This window comes from Ornithorhynchus anatinus, chromosome 1 (assembly GCF_004115215.2).
Source record: "Ornithorhynchus anatinus isolate Pmale09 chromosome 1, mOrnAna1.pri.v4, whole genome shotgun sequence".
NCBI lineage: Eukaryota > Metazoa > Chordata > Mammalia > Monotremata > Ornithorhynchidae > Ornithorhynchus > Ornithorhynchus anatinus.
Window position 1 is genome coordinate 136,705,657 of NC_041728.1, and position 20,374 is coordinate 136,726,030.

General features: G+C 45.9%; 1 protein-coding gene across 10 annotated transcripts in view; it reads right to left on the minus strand.

Moving 5' to 3' along the window:
* Positions 1 to 20,374, minus strand: part of TNIK (TRAF2 and NCK interacting kinase) — a 484,943-nt gene that overhangs the window by 20,361 nt on the left and 444,208 nt on the right. For all 10 annotated transcript variants that reach the window (XM_029061407.2, XM_029061401.2, XM_029061394.2 and 7 more), the window contains 4 exons: positions 18,354 to 18,518; positions 9,930 to 10,044; positions 4,460 to 4,630; positions 4,106 to 4,249 (listed from right to left, as the gene is read on the minus strand). In XM_029061407.2, coding sequence (XP_028917240.1) covers positions 4,106 to 4,249; positions 4,460 to 4,630; positions 9,930 to 10,044; positions 18,354 to 18,518 — 595 coding nt within the window. The remainder of the gene's footprint in view (positions 1 to 4,105; positions 4,250 to 4,459; positions 4,631 to 9,929; positions 10,045 to 18,353; positions 18,519 to 20,374) is intronic.

Sequence of the window (20,374 nt, forward strand, 5' to 3'; positions counted from 1 at the left end):
TCTTGCCTGTCCCGCCGTCGACCCCTGGCCCACGTCCTCCCGCTGACCTGGAATGCCTTCCCTCCTCACCTCCGCCAAACTAACTCTCTTCCCCTCTTCAAAGCCCTACTGAGAGCTCACCTCCTCCAGGAGGCCTTCCCAGACTGAGCCTCCCTTTCCCTCTGCTCCTCCTCCCCTCCCCATTCCCCCTACTCCCTCCCTCTGCTTGACCCCCTTCCCCTCCTCACAGCACTTGGGTATATTTTTTACACGTTTATTACTCTATTTTATTAATGATGTGCATATACCTATGATTCTATTCATTTTGATGCCTGCCTACTTGTTTTGTTTTGCTGTCTACCCCTTTTAAGACTGTGAGACCGTTGTTGGGCAGGGATTGTCTGTATCTGTTGCCGAATTATACATTTCAAGCACTTACTACAGTGCTCTGCACACAGTAAGCGCTCAATAAATGTGATTAAATGAATGAATGAACGAACAAGTACCATTTCAAAAAAAAGAAATGAGGGTTTAACTGGGGAAGGTCTCTTGGAGGAGATATCCTTTTAAATTAGGCTTTGAGGGTGGGGACGGTGATCGTCTGTTGGAGACGAAGATTGAGGATGCCCTAGGACAGAGGGCGAGAAGTCATTGGTGAGACAGACAAGATCAAGGTACGGTGAGTAGGTTGTCAGGAAAGGAGCGAAGTGTATGGGATGGTTGGAGGAGGAAATCAGAGAGATAAAATAGGAGGGGACAGGAGACTGGGTGCTTTAAAGCTGATGATAAGGAGTAGGAAATGGGGAGGAGCTGAACAGGAGGAACAAAATACAGTGAAACCCATTATACAGGAGGCTTGGGACTCTGAAGAAGAGCTTGTCAACTCAGTCAGTTAGTTGTTTTCTTTGAGCGCTTACTGTGTGCAGAGCACTGTTCTAAGCCCTTGGGAGAGTATAGTATGACAATGAACAGACACATTCCCTGCCCTCAACGAGTTTACAACCTAGAGGGAAACTTGCGGTCTAGAAACTGGGAACAAGGGGAGTCTTTCTCCGGACACAACTCCCTTGGATCATTTGCTGGTTTCCCAAAAAGCAGTACCCCATACAGGTGAAATGGACTCTAGAATGACTCACCGTCCACTGATTCCTCTGGCCTTGTAACCACTGGACTGTAAACTCCTTCAGAGCAGGAAATGTGCTTCTCTACCAGTGGCCTAGTGCCTTGGGAGTCAGAGGACCTGGGTTCTAATCCTAGCTCTGACACTTGCCTGCTGTGTGACCTTGGGAAAGTCATTTAGTTTCTCTGTGTTTCAGTTTCCTCATCTCTAAAATGGTGATTCAAAGTCTGTTCTCCCTCCTACTTAGACTCTGAGCCCCGTGAGGGACAGGGGCTGCCTCTGACCTGTGTCTGATTATCTTGTATTCCAGATACATTCCAGATCTATTCCAGAGCTTAGAGTGGTGCTTGACATGTAGCAAGCGCTGAAATACAATAAAAAAACCCCAAACTCATCTACTCTCCCAAGCACTTAGTATGGTGCTCTACACAAAGTGCTCAAGAAATACCACTGATTGATCGATTAATTAACTTCAGCAAGACTCTATTCCAGACTGGAATTAGGAGAGGCTGATGGATTGCCATGGAAAAAGATGTATTTTCTGACACTGTTTACCTCTATTCATTTCAGTGCACCAAAGCCGGGAATAAAACCAATTCTGTGTCAAAGGCAGCAAAAACAGATTAATCATAGGGTCAATGCACCTTTCATTCATTTCTTAACATTAATAATATAACAAAATAAGCTTACACTCCTATTTTCATTTCTTTCTGTAACTGTTATTTTTACCGGTTATGGAGAAATGCCACCCTCATTAAAACATGTCATTCCCATAAAAAAGAGCTAAAAAATGAATTTTCCAGGCAGGTGCAGGGTTTCCTTTTATATAAGGTATATATGGGTGCTGAGAAGCTCACTGGTTTACCAAATTAAGAATCAACAAATGTTCAGGAAATATAGCTATCCGGAATAATCAAAGGGCTACAATGAAGTAACTGTTTACTTGGTAGTCAGAAGGATTTCAATCCTGGGGAATCTCTCAAATCCTGTAATATTTTAAACAGGAAAATTAACTGAGACTCCCTGCAGTCCAGAGCCCTGGAGAAAAATAATGATTAAAGGGGAACAAAAACAATACTGGAGAAAAGTTCCAACTATCTCAAAACTCGTAGGACCCTATCCACATTTACTTATGTTTCTGTCCACCCATGACAGGCCTGTTAAAGACAAAAAAATGAGGATGGGCAAAAAGAACCGAGGATTAGATCCTTCTGAATCAGTACCTTAAGCAGAGAGGGATACTGAAAAGTTAACAGGTCATGAATGAGCAGTCCATAGGGTCCCTCTGCAATTAGGAGAAGCACAGCACGGCTTAGTGGAAAGAGCCCGGGCTTGGGAGTCAGAGGTCGTGGGTTCTAATCCCGGCTCTGCCACTTGTCATCTGTGTGACTTTGAGCCAGTCACTTCACTTCTCTGTGCTTCAGTTCCCACATCTGTAAAATGGGGATTACGACTGTGAGCCCCACGTGGGACAGCCTGATTACCTTGTATCTATGTGGGACAACCTGATGACTTTGTATCTACCCCAGTTCTTAGAACAGTGCTTGGCACATAGTAAAGGTTTAACAAATACCATAATTATTAATTAGGAGGAGGGAGAAATACCGTGGCCTAGCGGAATGACCAAGAGCCTGGGAGTCAGACGGACCAGGGTTCTAATCCCACTCTACCGCTTGCCTGCTATGTGACCTTGAGCAAGTCACTTAACTTCTTGAGGCCTCAGTCTCCTCAAGTGTAAAATGGGGATATCTGTTCTCCCTCCTACTCAGACTGTGAGCCCTCTTAGGGACAGGAAATGTATCTGATCTAATTAATTTGTACCTACCCCAGCACTTAGTACAGTGTTTGGGATATAGTAAGTGCTTAAACCATTAAAAAAATGCCCCTTTAACTGTCTCTGAATCCTTGGGGCCTTGGGTTCATTTTGGCAATAACCTCCTTTATTAAACTTTTTTTCCTAGTTGCCATTTAGCTGAGTCACCCAACATTGAATTATAATCTTGAGTAGCTGCTAGCCCAATATGCTAAAATCCTCCACATAAGTAAATGCAAACATCTCTCCTGAGGAAATGGAGCTGGAAATTAGGTTCTGAACATCCTCTCCTCCTTATTTTTTCCCAAAAGGCTTATCTTATCATGCGCTATCTAAAGCTATTCAATAAACTATAGCTTCTAGCTCCCAGATTGAAATCTGGAGACAATTTCTGGAGCCAGATAAGAGGACTATTGCTGTGTACCTCTACTCTGCTGATACACTGTAACAAAGGGACATGCATTCTTTAGGACAATGAACTTAATAAGGAATATTTGTTTTCCCTTTTTTAAAAAAATGGTATCTGGTAAGTGTTTACTGTGTGCCAGATACCATAATAAGTGTTAAGGTAGATACAAGATAATCAGGTTGGATGTAGTCCGAGTCCCACAAGGGGCTCACAGTCTAAGTAGGAGGGAGAACAGGTATTGATGCTCCATTTTACAGATGAGGCAACTGAAGCACAGAGAAGTGAAGTGACCAGCCCAAAGTCATGCAGCAGACAAGTGGTGGAGCTGGGATTAGAACCCAGGTCCTCTGAAGACCAGGTCCATGCTCTTTCCACTAGGTCACTTTTAGTTCAGAATGTGGTACTATATAAGACTTGGTTGGTTAAACTAACATTTCCCCTGGCTATCATGAATACTGAGCCAGGCAGTGGGCCATTTTTTAATGGTATTTGTTAAGTGTTTATTATGTGCCGGGCACTGTGGTAGATACAAGCTAATCAGGTTGGATACGGTCCATGTCCCACAGGGAGCGCACGGTCTTTATTCCCATTTTGCAGATGAGGTAACTGAGGCACACCGAAGTCATGCCCAAGATCGAACAGCAGAGAAGTGGCGAACCCTGTATTAGGACCCAAGTCTTCTAACTCTCAGGATCTTCCTTCTTCTTCGGGTCGAGTTTGGGAATCTGGTCTATTTCTCTGTGGAAATTGGAGCACTGAAAAGTCGGTTTGCACTTTAGCGTACCTGATATTGTCACCAGGACATTGAGTCCCTCCAGAACATCCATCTGCTGGAACCTTCTCCTGTTAATTAGGTTGTACACCTTCCCTTGGCCACTCCGGTCCAAAAGCATTAGTCCGTTTTCGGTTCCCACGAGCAGGTTTACCCCTATACATTCAAAAAGCATGAACAAGAGCTCAATCAAATCCATCGTATTTATCGAGTACTTACCGAATGCACTTGAATGAGTTTTTGGGACAATCCAACAGGGCTGACAGACAAATTTCCCACCCATGAGGATCTTAGAATCTAGTTTTTAGAATAAATTTTTTTTTTTGTAGGACACAAGTCCTGATGGAATATTTCATCTCAACTTACCCCACAGAGCAGCACAGAGTATTTCTGAATTGAAGCGCTTCTTGTATTTCCTAATCTCTGGGGTGTCGCTGTGAGGTCGGATATTGGTCGGATTCACATTTACTACTGAGATTTTTCTGGCTTCGTTCAGTTTGGCCTGTTCTTGCCTCAGTAGTTCACTGGTAAACAGAGCTGGAAAAAAGAGAATTAGCAACTTTATCAGAATGATGATCACGAGCTTTAAAAGGTTTGGGCAAGTAACTTAACTTCTCTGGGCCTCGGTTTCTTCATCTGTAAAAATGAGGATGAAAGACCTGTTCTCCCTCCCTCTTAGACCCTATATCTGTAATTTAATGATATCTGTAAATTGTTCATTTAGATTAATGTCCGTCTCCCCCTCTAGACTGTAAGTTGGTTGTGAGCAGGGGATCTGTCTGTTTATTGTTGTACTGTACTCTCCCAATCACTTAGTATAGCACACTGTAAGCGCTCAATAAATATGATTGACTGAGAGCTGTGGGACTGTGCGTTTGTGGGACTGTGTCCAGCCAGATTATCTTGTGTCTACCCCAGTACATAGTTCAGTGTTTGGCACATGGTGAATATTTAACAAATACGACCACTATTATTAAGAGAAAAGACAAAAATGAGGAGGGCGGGGAAGATCCTCTTTTACGTGAATATTTAACAAATACGACCACCATTATTAAGAGAAAAGACAAAAATGAGGGGGGCGGGGAAGCTCCTCTTTTACCCTTTCTTAAGGAAGGAGGAGAAAATGTTGCAAGTGAAGGGGAAGTGTTCCTAGAACCGTTACCCAAATCACACCCTCAGGGAGGCTTTCCTGGGAAACTAACCAATCAATGGTATTTAGTGAGTACCTACTATGTGCAGAACACTGTGCTATGCATTTGGGAGAGTACAGTACAACAGAGTGGGTAGACGTGTTCCCAGCCCATAACAAGTTTACAGTCAGGAGGGAACCGGAGAATTTAGTACTGTAAACCCAGATTAGAACTAGAATAACCAGTAACTCTGACATTCAGCCCTGTCAACAACCCTCAATTTTGCCTTGCTCCTCCTCAGCCCGGCCCTCAGCTCTGTCGGGGCTCCTCCCCATTGCTGTCCTTTGTCTAGAGGGAGTGTGGCACAGTGGAAAGAGCATGGGCATGAGAATCAGAGGATCTGCGTTCTAACCACGGCTCCACCACTTATCTGCTATGTGGCCCTGGGCAAGTCACTTATCTTCTCTGTTGCCTCAGTTCCCTCTCCTGCCAAATGAGGATTTAATGCCTGAGAGTCAGAGGACCTGCGTTCTAATCCCAGCTCCAGCACTTATCTGCTGTGTGACCTTGGGCAAGTCATTTAGCTTCTCCTTTGTCCCAGTTCCCTCTCCCGCAAAATGGGGACTCAGTGCCTGTTCATTCATTCATTCAATCATATTTATTGAGCGTTTACTGTGTGCAGAGCACTCTACGAAGCACTTGGGAAGTACAATTCAGCAACAGAGACAATCCCTGCCCACAACGGGCTCTTCTCCCTTCTATTTAGACTGAGCCCCACGCGGAACCCAATTATCTTGTATCTACTCCAGTGCTCGACGCACAGCAAGCGTTTAATAAATACCACAATTACTATCAATATCATTATTATTTCTCCAAAACATATCTTGAATCTCCATCTTTCCTCGGGTTCCTCTTGGGGAATCAGAAATTGGAATGTTTCAACTGCTTTCTTCTCTTTCAGCTTATCTTGCCAATCATTCTAAAGTGCCACTGGGAAAAACCCTCTCCTTGGGGCAGTGATGATGAGCTCAACTCTTTCCCCAGACCCTCCACATCATGAACGAGACCAGGAAATGGAGTCTTGCCCCTCACCTTGTGTCCTTCAGCGTGCTTTCCAGCAAGGCAGCTGTGTGATAAAGCTGGGGCTTGTGAGTTAGGGGTGCAGTTCACACACAGGAGGGCCGTGAACTCAATTTATCAGCACCAATAGAAATTTAATAGGAGTTTAAAAGTAAAGATGCAAATTGCAAGAAAGCATGAATTTGAGGATCGGGAGTGACAGGTCTGACCACATCTTCCAGTTAATTTTTAAGTTAATAGCAAAAGGGTGGTCTATCCTCTCTGGGGGCCGCAACAGGGAATCACAGGCTTTCCTTGGAAGTGATTTTAGCCGGGGTGTGTATTGATGCCAACTTCTTTTCCTCAGCTTTGGAAAGGAGCGGTTTAAAAAACATTACAAAAACCAATTTCCCATTTTGATTTAGTAAGTAGGATTTCATGATTGGTGGGTCTCAGAGGATTTAGTATGCTACCAATAAATCAAAGGCTTATTCAAGCTCTTCACACATCCAGACATCACTCTTGGAAATTTACAGCACAGTTAGTTGTCCTAGAATGTGGTGTTGTGTTCTTAAGGCATGTGCCCTGGTGGAGAGGTCTCAGTTACCTCATCTGTAAAATGGGGATGAAGGATGTGAGCCCTACATGGGACCACCTGATTACCTTGTATCTACCCCAGTGCTTAGAAAAGTGCTTGGCACATAGAAAGCGCTTAACAAATACAAACATTATTATCATTATTATCATTATTAGAGTTGTAACTCTGGGAGGCAGTACAGAAATCCAAAAAGAGGCTGGTTCAGCTTGACGATGAGGCCGTTCTTGTTCATCAATAATAATGTTGGTATTTGTTAAGCGCTTACTTTGTGCAGAGCACTGTTCTAAGCGCTGGGGTAGATACAGGGTAAGCAGGTTTTCCCACATGGGGCTCACAGTCTTCATCCCCATTTTACAGATGAGGTAACTGAGGCACAGAGAAGTAAAGTGACTTGCCCACAGTCACACAGCTGACAAGTGGCAGAGCCGGGATTCAAACTCATGACCTCCGACTCCCAAGCTCGTGTTCTTTCCACTGAGCCACGCTGCTTCTCATCAAGAAACTGAAGTTCAGCATCCTGCATGTTGTAGGGCTTTGTCTAAGTGGCTGGTAGTAGGGGGGCACCAGCAGCTGTAACTTGCCGCTCGGAAGCCAAGTGGATAGAACACGGCCAAGGGAGTCAGAAGGGCCTGGGTTCAAATCTGACAGAACCTAGCGCTCTATCCAGATAGGCTGGAGAATGGAGAATGCCGGGGTGGATATAAGCTAATCAGGTTGGACGCAGACCATGTCCCACATAGGGCTCACAGTATTAACTGATTAGGAGAAGCAGCGTGGCTCAGTGGAAAGATGCCGGGCTTGGGAGTCAGAGGTCATGGGCTCGAATCCCGGCTCTGCCACTTGTCAGCTGTGTGACTGTGGGCAAGTCACTTCACTTCTCTGTGCCTCAGTTACCTCATCTGTCAAATGGGGATTAAAACTGTGAACCCCACGTGGGACAACCTGATCACCCTGTATCTACCCCAGCGCTTAGAACAGTGCTCTGAACATAGTAAGCACTTAAGTACAAACATTATTAATCCCCATTTTATAGATGAGGTAACAGAGGATGCTTAGTACAGTGCTCTGCACACATTAAGCACTCAAGAAATATCATTAACTGATTGACTGGGTAACTTTACCCAGTAAACTGTGACTCAGATGCAAAACCTGGTTTTTAGGCTTGCTAAAATAAATCATTGATTTTTTTTTTATGGCATTTGCTAAGTGCTTATGTGCCGGGCACCGGCCAGGGTAGGTAGAAGATAATCAGGTTGGACACAGTCCCTAACCCAAATGGGCTCACAGCTTTAAACCCCATTTTAATAGTAATCATTGTGGTATTCGTTAAGCGCTATGTGCCAAGCACTGTACTAAGCAGTACAGATGAGGGAACTGAGGCACAGAGAAATTAAGTGACTTGGCCAAGGTCACACAGCAGACAAGTGGCGGAGCCACTTTTTTGGCAGAACTAGATAGGCTCCTTTTAAGAAGAACCAGAGAGTGATCTCTCCCTGAATACTTGGAACTCTCTGGGCTATAACAAGAAGCTGAGTGGAAAAGATGTAGGTAATAAAGAGGAGCAGTGTGGCCTGCTGGAAAAAAACCTGGGCCTGGGGGTCAGAGGACCTGGGTTCTAATCCCAGCTCTGCCACTTGTTTGCTGGGAAAGTCACTGAACTTCTCTGTGCCTCAGTTCCCTCACCTGTACTGCTTAGTACAGTGCTTGGCACACAGCGCCTAACCAATATCACAATGATTATTATTAAAATGGGGTCTAAAGCTGTGAGCCCATTTGGGATAGGGACTGTGTCCAACCTGATTATCTTGTACCTACCCTGGCCTTTGCCTGGCACATAACAAGCACTTAGCAAATACCATAAAAACAGTCAATGATTTATTTTAGCCAGCCTAAAAACCAGGTATGGCGTCTGAGTCACAGTTTACTGGGTGAAATTACCCCGTCAATCAATCAGTTAATGATATTTCTTGAGTGCTTAATGTGTGCACAGCACTGTACTAAGCACCTGGGAACAGAGTTACTAGACTTGGCCTAGCGGATAGAGCACGGGCCTGGGAGTCAGAAGGTCACGGGTTCTAATCTTGGCTCTGCCACTTGTCTGCTGTGGGGCCTCGGGCAAGTCACTTCACTTCTCTGTGCCTCAGTTACTTGTATCCACCCCAGTGCTTAGTAGAGTGCCTGGCACCTAGGAAGCGCTTACCAAACACAACAATTAATATTATTATCATTATTATTAGACATGTTCCTTGCCCACCAGAAGCTTATAATCTAGATGGCTAGACAGGCATTAAAATAAATTATGGATATGTACATATCCATCATTATCTGATTGACTGACTGAGGAATTCATCTTGTAATATATAGTAAACATTGACTCAGAAGCAAAACCTGGTTTTTAGGCTTGCTAAAAATATAGTACTGATTTTTTTATGGTATTTGCTAAGTGCTTATTATGTTCCAGGCACTGGCCAGGTAGGTACAAGATAATCAGGTTGGACACAGTTCCCGTCCCAAATGGGCTCACAGCTTTAATCCCCATTTTAAATAATAATAACTGTGGTATTTGTTAAGCGCTTACTATGTGCCAAGCACTATACTAAACTCTACAGATGAGTGTTGTGTGGCTGAGGGTGGAGTGAATAAATATCAAGGACAATGCAACAGGGGGAGGAATTGGGTTTGTGGAAGGGCCCGGGTTTGGGAGTCAGAGGTCATGGGTTCTAATCCCGGCTCCTTCACTTGTCAGCTGGATGAATTTGGGCAAGTCACTTCACTTCTCTGTGACTCAGTTACCTCATCTGAAAATGGGGATTAAGACTGTGAGCCCCAGGTGGGACAATCTGATTATCTTGTGCTTACCAAATACCATTATTATTATTACCGTTGGGAGCGGGAGAAGTCAACCAGTCACTCGCATTTATTATGTGTTTACTGTGTACAGAGCACGGTACTAAGCGCTTGGGAGAGTACAATGCAACAATAAACAGACATATCCTCTGCCCATAAAGAGTTTACAGTCTAGAAGAATTCAGGACCTCCTTCAACCTACCCGTAGCAGATGATTCCTCGTCGTCGTCATCATCGTCATCAGTCGGTGACGTCTGGTACACTCTGGGGTCAACGAATGGAGTAAAGGATGCTTTGGTACTGCTCCCAATGCCATACTATCAAATAACCAACGAGATAAGAGGTCAGTAACAGTTACTGCCAGAGGGAAAAACAAACAGCTCAGCCTTAAATATAAAGATTAAGTTTTCCACCATCCTGGTTGTCCATATCGATCACTCGGTCAGTGGTATTTATTGAGCACTTCCAATGTGCAGAGTACTGTCCTGAACGCTAGGAGGCTTCAATAGTGCCTGGCACTAGTAAGTGCTTAAAAAATGCCATAAAAGATAGAGTTCGTAGAGATGATCCCTGCCCTCACGGAGCAAATAATGTAGAGGGGAAGACAGAAGTTACAGTGATCTACAGGTAGGGGAAGCGACAGGGTATGAGGGAACGTACAGAGGTGCTAAGGAGGTGGTGAGGTGGGGTGAATATCAAAGTGCTAAGGGGGTATGACCCCATTCAGGAGTTTCCACTACCAGTTTCGGCTATGGGAGGGAGAATCAAGCAGAGGCCTACCCATTCATTCCAAGCAGTGGCTAGCGAGTGGAAGGCAATCCGCTACGAGTCAAAACTCACCCACGCTGGCCAGCAGTGGCATGGAAGAGAGTCGAGGGGGGAGACTCGAGTTTACCGCGTGGAAGGCGGCAAAGGTAAACCACTGCCAAATTTTTACCAAGAAAACGCTACGGATCCACTACCAGAACGATTGCAGATGGAGAGCGGGGCGTTCTGGGAGAGATGTGTCCGTGGAGTCGCTATGGGTCGGAAACGACTCTAGGGCATAGACAAGAGGGGGTATGGCCTCAAGTGCGTGGGTGATGCAGAAGCGAGGACACAAAGAGTAGGGAAATGAGAGGCTAGTCAGGGAAGGCTTCTTAGAGGACACAAGGTTTTAGTAGGGCTTTGAAAATGGGGAGGGCGGTCCCTACTCAGCCACCTACTGGAAGTGCTTTTTTTTATTATTTTCCTGAGAAAAAGTAATTCACTGACCATCAGGTAATTTTGGCCCATTCCAAATATTCCAGACCCATGATGTTTTCTAATTGGTCTATCAATCTAACTGCACGTATTGTACTGTACTGTTTAGGAAAGTACGACACAGCAGGGTTGGTAGGTGCGATCCCTGTATCTCCATCTCCAGCCCTGATATCTCTCCCTCTCTGCAACCTCACACTTCCTCTTGCCTTCAAGACATCTCTAAATTGGATGTCCTCCCGTCACCTCAAGCTTAACAAGCCCAAAACAGAGCTCCTTACCTTCCCACCCAAACCCTGTCCTCCACCTGACTTTCCCATCACCGGAGACGGCACCATTAATTCTTCCCGTGTCACAAGCCCCAAACCCTGGCGTCATCCTTGACTTCTCTCTCTCGTTCAACCCACATATTCAATCCATCATTGAATCCTCTCGGTTCCACCTTCACAACATCACTAAAATCTGCCCTTTCCTCTCCATCCAAATTGCTACCATGTTAATCTAATCACTTATCCTCTCCCGCCTTGATTACTGTATCAGCTTCCTTGTTGATCTGGTTTCCCCACTCCAGTCCATACTTCATTCTGCTGCCTGGATCATTTTTATACAAAAACATTCAGTCTGTGTTTCCCCACTCCTCAAGAACCTCCATTGGTTGCCCATCCACCTCAGCATCAAACAGAAATTCCTCACCATTGGTTTTAAATGACTCAATCACCTAGCCCCCCTCCTACCTTTCCTTGCCACTCTCTTACTGAATCTCAGCCTGCACACTTCACTCTTTTAATGCTAATCTCCTTACTGTGCCTCGATTTCATCTATCTCACCTCCGACCTCTCCTTCACGTCCACGACGAGCTTTATACTTGTCTGCCGCCAGACCATGGGAATGTCACTTAATTTCTCTGTGCCTCAGTTAAAATGGGGACTAAATCCTTTATTCCCTCCAATTTAGACTGTGAGCCCCATATGGGACAGGGTCTGCGCCCAACTTGATTATCTTGCATCTACTCCAGTGCTTAGTAGATGTAAAATGGGGATTAGGACTGTGAGTCCCAGGTGGGACAACCTGATTCCCTTCCGTCTACCCCAGCGCTTAGAACAATGCTCTGCACATAGTAAGCGCTTAACGAATACCAACATGATTATTAGTAGTGTCTGACACATAGTAAGCACTCCAACGAATACCATAAAAAAAGTCACCAATGACACAACAGTCTCAGAGATATAGTGTGTACTTGCAGAAAACAATCCCTATATCTACACCTTGTGGGACCTCGTTTGTCAAACAAAATCTGCCACTTTTCTGCTGTGTGACTGGGGAGGAGTCTCTTCGCTACTCTGTGCCTTTAGTTACCCCAACTTTAAATTGGGAGCCCTTTGTGGGACAAGGACTCTGAGCAACCTAACCTGTGTCTGCTTCAGCCTATAGTACAGTAACTAAGTAAATGATGGTATTCGTTAAGCACTTACTATGTGCCAAGCACTGGTCTAAGTGCTGGGTTAGATACAAGGCAATCAGGTTGTCCCAGGTGGGGCTCACAGTCTTAATCCCCACTTTAAAGATGAGGTAACTGAGGCACAGAGAAGTTGAGTGACTCGTCCAAAGTCACATGGCTGACAAGTGGCAGAGCCAGGATTAGAACCCACGACCTATGACTCCCAAGCCCGTGCTTTTTCCACTAAGTAACATACAGTGCCTAGCCTATAGTGCCTGGCCCATAAAAAATACCATAAAAAATCAACACAAGGTGCTTTTGAGCACTTACTATGTGCAGAACACTGAACTAAGTGCTTAAGCGAGGCTTCCAGAACCCTGGGTCATGACATGCAAATAGGAAGGTGGAAGGTGGAATGCCAAAGCTGAAGAGATTCAGGGCTATGCCGACTAAGGAACCAAGAACCTTTGATAATAGTAACAGTGAAGTGTGTTATTTGTTAAACTCTGACTGTGTGCCGGGCACTTTTCTAAGCTCTGGGGTAGATGAAAGGTAATTGGGTTGGGCACAGTCCCTGTCCCCCTCAGGGCTCAGTCTTAATCCCCATTTTACAGATGAGAGAACTGAGGCACAGAGAAGTGAAGTGACTTGCCCAAGGTCACACAAAGTGACAGAGCTAAGATTAGAACCCAGGTCCTTCTGACTCCCAGGACCAGACTCTATCCATTAGAACGTTATATGACCCAGCATTCGTTCATTCAATCGTATTTATTGAGCACTTACCGTGTGCTGAGCACTCTACTAAGTGCTTGGAAAGTACAATTCAGCGACAAAGAGAGACAATCCCTGCCCAGCCATCACGGCAACTAAGACGGGTGAAGTTGGGCTCCGGCCTCGACACAGGAGAAAATCCAGAAGAGAGGGAAACTGCAGTTTGATATTCTCCTCAACCCACCTTCTACCGATGAAGGTGAATCTTTGGAAATATGGATCCCCTGTGCCAAATCACGGCACTGTCCCACTTCCTGAAGAAGACATTTCAGCTGTGACACTCGTGAAAAATGGCAGGTCCCTTGGTTCTGTTGGCATACTCATGTAGGTAGACAAGCGCGGGGCAGACGCCCTGCTTAACACTCGCATGGGCCGGCCCTCAGCAGACGGAACACCCCGGCAGTGCCCGACGACCTCGAAGATTCCACTACCTTCACCATCTTCTAATAAGAAAGCTGAAAGATCAGACTGTGGCACTGACTGAGGCGATTGGCGTTTCCATGTTTCCCCACTCCTCAACAACCTCAATCCGCCTCCACATCGAACAGAAACTCCTCATCACAGGAGCACTCGATCACCTCGCCCTCTCCTATCTTATTTCCCTAATTTCCTACTAAAGCCCAGCTCTCACACTTCGCTCCTCTGATGCCAACCTACTCACTGGACCACGATCTCGTCGATCTCGCCAGTGACCTTTCGCCCACGTCCTGCCTCCAGCCTGGAACGCCCTCCCTCCTCATATCCGACAGGTACTTATTCTCCTCACCTTCAGAGGCTTATTGAAGGCGCGCCTCCTCCGAGGGTCTCATTCCCTCTTCTCCCACTCCCTCCTGCATCCGCCTCGTCTTCTATACGCACTCTCTATTCACCCCGTCATCGGCACCACAGCATTTACGACCATATTCATAATTTATTTATATCAATGTCTGTCTTCCTCCTGAGACTGTAAGCTCATTGTGGACGGGGAATGTGTCTACCAACTCTGTTATAACGTACTCTCCTCACTTATATCAATAATAATAATAATATTGGTATTTAAGCACTCACTATGTGCCGAGCACTGTTCTAAGCGCTGGGGTAGATACAGGGGAATCAGGTTGTCCCATGTGAGGCTCACAGTCTTCATTCCCATTTTACAGATGAGGGAACTGAGGCCCAGAGAAGTGAAGTGACTTGCCCACAGTCACCCAGCTGACAAGTGGCAGAGCCGGAAGTCGAACCCATGACCTCTGACTCCCAAGCCCGGACTCCTTCCACTGAGCCACGCTGCTTCTATGTCTGTCTCCCCATTGAGACTGTAAGCTCGTTGTGAGCGGGGAATGTCTCTACCAACTCTGTTATAACGTACTCTCCCGTGTGCTTAGCATAGGACTCTGCACACAATAATTGCCACTGTTCTCGTCTGTCCGTCTCCCCCGATTAGACCATAAGCCCGTCAAACGGCAGGGACCGTCTCTATCTGTTGCCGACTTGTTCATTCCAAGCGCTTAGTACAGTGCTCTGCACATAGTAAGCGCTCAATCAATACTATTGAATGAATAAGTGCTCAATAAATATGACTGAACTCCTTCAACTTCATTGCAGGGAAGGTTCTAGCCAGACTTGCCCTGAATCGATTATTAAAGAATATCGTTAACTGACCACTCCAAGAATCATAATAGGGTTTCGGATCACAGAACGAGAAGCAGCGTGGCTCAGTGGAAAGAGCCCGGGCTTTGGAGTCAGAGGTCATGGGTTCGACTTCCGGCTCCGCCACTTGTCAGCTGGGTGACTGTGGGCAAGTCACTTCACTTCTCTGGGCCTCAGTTCCCTCATCTGTAAAATGGGGATGAAGACTGTGAGCCCCACGTGGGACAACCTGATTCCCTTGTGTCTACCCCAGCGCTTAGAACAGTGCTCTGCACATAGTAAGCGCTTAACAAATACCAACATTATTATCATTATTAGAACGGCTTAGGAGAAATTATCTTTGCAGCAGATCAGATACAGGAAAAATGCTGGGAGATTCACAGGCGCTTAGTACAGTGCTCTGCACACAGTAAGCGCTCAATAAATACGACCGAGTGGATGAATGAAAAGCCGCTATACGGTTTTCATAGGCCTTACCGATCTCTAGACTGTAAGTTCGTTATGGGCGGGGAACATGTCTGCTAATTCTGTTGTAATGTACTCTCCCAAGCGTTTAATACAGTGCTCTGCACATAGCAAGTTCTCAATAAACACCACCGACTGATTAATATTCAACATTATCAGGAGATCTATACCCTAAAAACTGCGGAAAATTTGGGCTGTCCTGATTAAGTTTATTGGGATTCAGAGACTACTTCATTCAGTCGTATGTATTGAGCGCTTACTGTGTGCAGAGCACTGTACTAAGCGCTTGGAGAGTACTGTTCATGGTAGCATAGCGGGCCATGTCAGAACTAGGGGTGCCTGTCTCATCCACTCCCCATTGCAACGGGGGTAATTGGGAATATCTAGAGGCCCTGCCCCATTTAATTTATTCTACGCAAACAGACTGGAAGAAACGCAGCCAGAGACCTAGATGCAACCGTTAGGGGACACATCTGTTCTGCGGGGGGATCTCTTCCAACTCCATGGGTTTCATTCATTCAGTCGTATTTAATGAGCACTTACTGTATGCAAAGCACTGTACTAAACGCTGGGAGAGAACAATACAACAACAAACAGATATATTCCTGGAGGGTTATCCAAAATCCGACTGGGCATCATTTGAAAACCATTTTTTGCCAGTGTCTGTGCCCTGGAAGTACACACCCAAGAAGACCGCCAGTTACTACGAACCGCATCTCTGAATCAGCCAGGTTTTCTGCTATTTGCGTATCAGGTGCCAACTATGTCACCAGTTAGGTGCTATTCCACTTCGCCATGAGAAGCAGCATGGCAGAGTGGATAGAGCATTGGCCCGGGAGGCAGAAATCATGGGTTCTAATCCCGACTATGCCAGTTGTCTGCTGTGTGACCTTGGCCAAGTCACTTCGCTTCTCTGTATCTCAGTTACCTCATCTGGAAAATGGGAATTGAGACTGTGAGCCCCACGTGGGACAGTGACCGTGTCCGATCTGATCTGCTTGTATCCACCCCAGCGCTTAATTCAGTGTTTGACACATAGTAAGCGCTTAACAAATACCACAGTTGTTTTTATTATTCTATGGGCTGGCACTGAGTAGAAAGAAAACAGGAGAAATGAATGGATCGACTTACATTAGAGAATCCCTGTACACTAAGAAAAATCTATACTGGCAACCCAGAGCTAAATCTGTTCCTTAAATGGCACAACGACCAATGCTTTGCTCACGGAAAGCACTCGTAAAATACTAGCACCGTTCCCCGGGGTGCAGTGATAGTCGAGGAGATAGAAAATCACTTCAAGAAGGCCAGAACATCATTTTGGAGGCTGTCAAACTGAGCCTAGTGGCAGCATGGTATTAGGCTACAGAGAAAACTGAAGGTCTACGGAGCGGTAAAGCTGTCGATCAATCGATCCATGGTATTTATTAAGCGCTCACTGTGTGCAGAGCACTGTATTAAGCCCTGAGGAGAGTGCAATGCAACAGAGTTGGCAGACACATTCCCCACTCACAGGAGTTTTCGGTCTAGAGGACGAGTTTACGGATTTGACCGGCTTTGACACCTGGACTTCCCCGGGAAAGGGGTCCGGGCTGGAGACTGAGGTCAGAGCTGAGGACATTTGACTTCTTGGCTGGTTACATCAGCCCCAGGTAAGTACCGTTCTCAACATCCCACGCTTAGGCCCAATCTCCAACAGTAAACTCTTGGTTGAAATCAGTCTCCCTAACACTGAACCTATGCTCATTGCTGTTTTCATAGAGAAGCAGCGTGGCCTAGTGGATAGAGCACGGGCCTGGTAGTCAGAAGAACCCGGGATCAAATCCCGGCTCTGCCACTTGTCCGCTGTATGACCCTGGGCAAGTCACTTCACTTCTCTGGGCCTCAGTTTCCTCATCTGTAAAAAGGGGATTAAGAGTGTGAATCTCACATGGGACAGGGACCGTGTCCAACCCGATTACCTTGTATCTACCCCGGCACTTAGAAAAGTGGTTGGCACATAGTAAGCGCTCAACAAATACCATACTTATTATTATAATTCCAATCTGATTAGCTTGTATCTACCCCAGTGCTCGGAATAGTGCTTAACACATAGTAACCGCTTAACAAATACTAATGTTATTGTTATTGTCATTCATTCATTCCTTCAATAGTATTTACTGAGCACTTACTATGTGCAGAGCACTGTACTAAGCACTTGGAATGTACAAATCGGTTACAGATAGAGACAATCCCTGCCCTTTGACGGGTTTACAGTCTAATCGCGGGAGACAGACAAGAACAATAGCAATAAATAGAGTCATGCATTCTCCTCACCCAGCCCAACCAGCACAGCTCTTGGTTGTCCCTCCTTATTGGTTACCTTCATTGTAGAGGCTGGGAGTTGGTAGTAAGAATAGAATTTATTAAGCACTTACTGTGTGCAGAGCACTGTACTAAGCGCTGGGAGAGAATACACAAGTGGGAATTAGGCATATTCCCCGTCTCTCCCAGGGAGGCGTAAAGAGAGAGATGGGATCGGGGGAGAAAGTTGTCAGTTCTGAGCCTTACAAATGGTTCTTTAGGTTTTCTGGATTGGCTATCACTACCGAGATAAGAGGGTGGGAGAGTGCAGTTACATACTGAGAAGCATATAGAGAAGCAACGTGGCTCAGTGGAAAGAGCCCGGGCTTGGGAGTCAGAGGTCATGGGTTCTAATCCCGGCTCCGCCGCTTGTCAGCTGTGTGCCCTTGGGCAAGTCACTTAACTTCTCTGTGCCTCAGTTACCTCATCTGTAAAATGGGGACGAAGACTGTGAGCCCTACGTGGGACAACCTGATTACCCCGTATTTACGCCAGTGCTTAGAACAGTGCTCGGCACATAGTAAAAGCTTAACAAATATCATCATTATCATTATTATATAGTCAGCAGAGTGCTCAGCATATAGTAAGTGCTCAGTAAATGCCACTGATTGACTGATTCATTCCACAGTCTCTGAGAAGAAACACAGTGCAGGAAAAACAGTTAGATACGCGGTCACAGGTTGACGTTACGACACTCTATGAGGAGGAGAGAAAGAAAGGGTCTTTAAGGAAGCCGGAACTTACTTCAGCCACCGAATCCATGTCTTGGGAATGCGCTGAGACCCTCCCCAGGGGCTCAGTGGGGGTCCCCGCCGGGGAGTGGCTCTGCTGCACGAGATCGGGGAGGTTGATGTGTCCCGCGAAGCCGTTGCTGTCGGCGTGGCCAGAGCGCTTCTTCTCTCCCGGGGTCTGCAGAAACCCAAAACCATAAGGAACAGAAAAGCCAGCGTGGATGCCGTTATCCAACTGCCAAGCAAATCTCTCAAACCCTTTCTTTTTTCCTTTTAATGGAATCTGTTAAATACTTACTATGTGCCAGGCACTGTACTAAGCACTGGGGTAGATACAAGCTAAACCAGGTTGGACACAGTCTCTGCCCCACATAATAACTGTGGTATTTGTTATGCGCTTACTATCTGTCAGGCACCGGAACTAAGCGCTGGGCTGGATATAAGCAAATAGGGTTGGACGTGTGGGGCTCACAATCCCAATCCCCGTTTGACAGATGAGGTAACGGAGGCACAGAAAAGTGAAGTGACTTGCCCAAGCCCACACAGCAGGCAAATGGAAGAGCCAGGATTAGAACTCAGTTCCTTCTATCAAGCACATGCTCTATCCACTAGGTAAAACTGCTTATTAGCCTGTAACCTCTTTGTGGGCAGGGATTGTGAGCCTGCTGTGGCCAGGGATTATCTCTGTTAATGAACTGTACTTCCCAAGCGCATAGTACAGTGCTCTGCACACAGTAAGCGCTCAATAAATACGACTGAATGAATGAACATGTCTACCAACTCTGTTGCACTGTATTCTTCCATCCACTTAGTCCACTGTCCTGCATACAGTAGGTGCTCAATAAATATGATTGAATAAATACAACTGATCGATTGCCCGGGAGCCTATTGCCTCCAGTGGATTCTAGAGAAGCCAAGAACTTTTGAACTCAATACAGCCTAGCGGATAGAGCACGGGCCTGGGAATCAGTAGGGCCTGAGTTCTAATCCCGGCTCCGCCACTCGTCTGCTGTGTGACCTTGGGCAAGCCACTTCACTTCTCTGTGCCCCAGTTACCTCATCTGGAAAATGGGGACTGCGAACCCCATGTGGGATAACCTGATTACCTTGTATCTACCCCAGTGCTCAGAACAGTGCTTGGCACATAATAAAAGTGCTTAACAGATACTATCACTATTATTTCGTGGGACAGGGACTGTGTCCATCAATCTCCCTGTATCCACCCCAGTGCTTAGTACAGTGCCTAGCACACAGTAAGCGCTTAACAAATACCGTAATTATCATTATTGTGATTAACTCCATCAATCATATTTACTGAGGGCTTACTGTGTGACAGAGCTGAGTGAATTCCTCTCCCGAACCCCTTACCCCCTCAAAGCCCCATTGTCACGTCACATCCACGCACCAAATCAAAAGTTGGTTTCCCTTTTTTACTGCCTCTCGGCAAGCATAATGAACTCCTTCTGACCTCTTTGAATTTTGAACGGGTTTTTTACATTTTAATTTACATCCTAGGAAGCATAAATCCCATGGCATTTCTACGGAAATGTACCGAGCCCACAAACGTGACATATCTCATTTAGGCGAGATATGCTGTTGTTGCCCCAGTTATTCACTGGAACGACTAACCCTGAGGGAGGCTTCAGTGATCCCTGGATTTGCCAATCTCTGCTCGGCTAAACTACTGTAGTGGCGACGCAGACAGAATATGATTTCCGAGGGAGCTGTTCGGGCACCTGAAGACTTTGGAAACGAAGACCCCAGTTTTAGTCAGTTCTCTCCTTTTCGATGACGACTGATACTAGCGAAGCAGCGTGGCCTAGTGGAAACAGCATGGCTCTAAGAGGCAGAGGACCTGGGTTCTAATCCCAGATCCACTCTTTGTCTGCTCTGTGATCTTGGACAAGTCACTTTACTTCTCCGTGCCTAGGTTACTTCGTCTATAAAAGGGGTATCAATAATAATAATAATGTTGGTATTTGTTAAGCGCTTACTATGTGCAGAGCACTGTTCTAAGTGCTGGGGTAGATACAG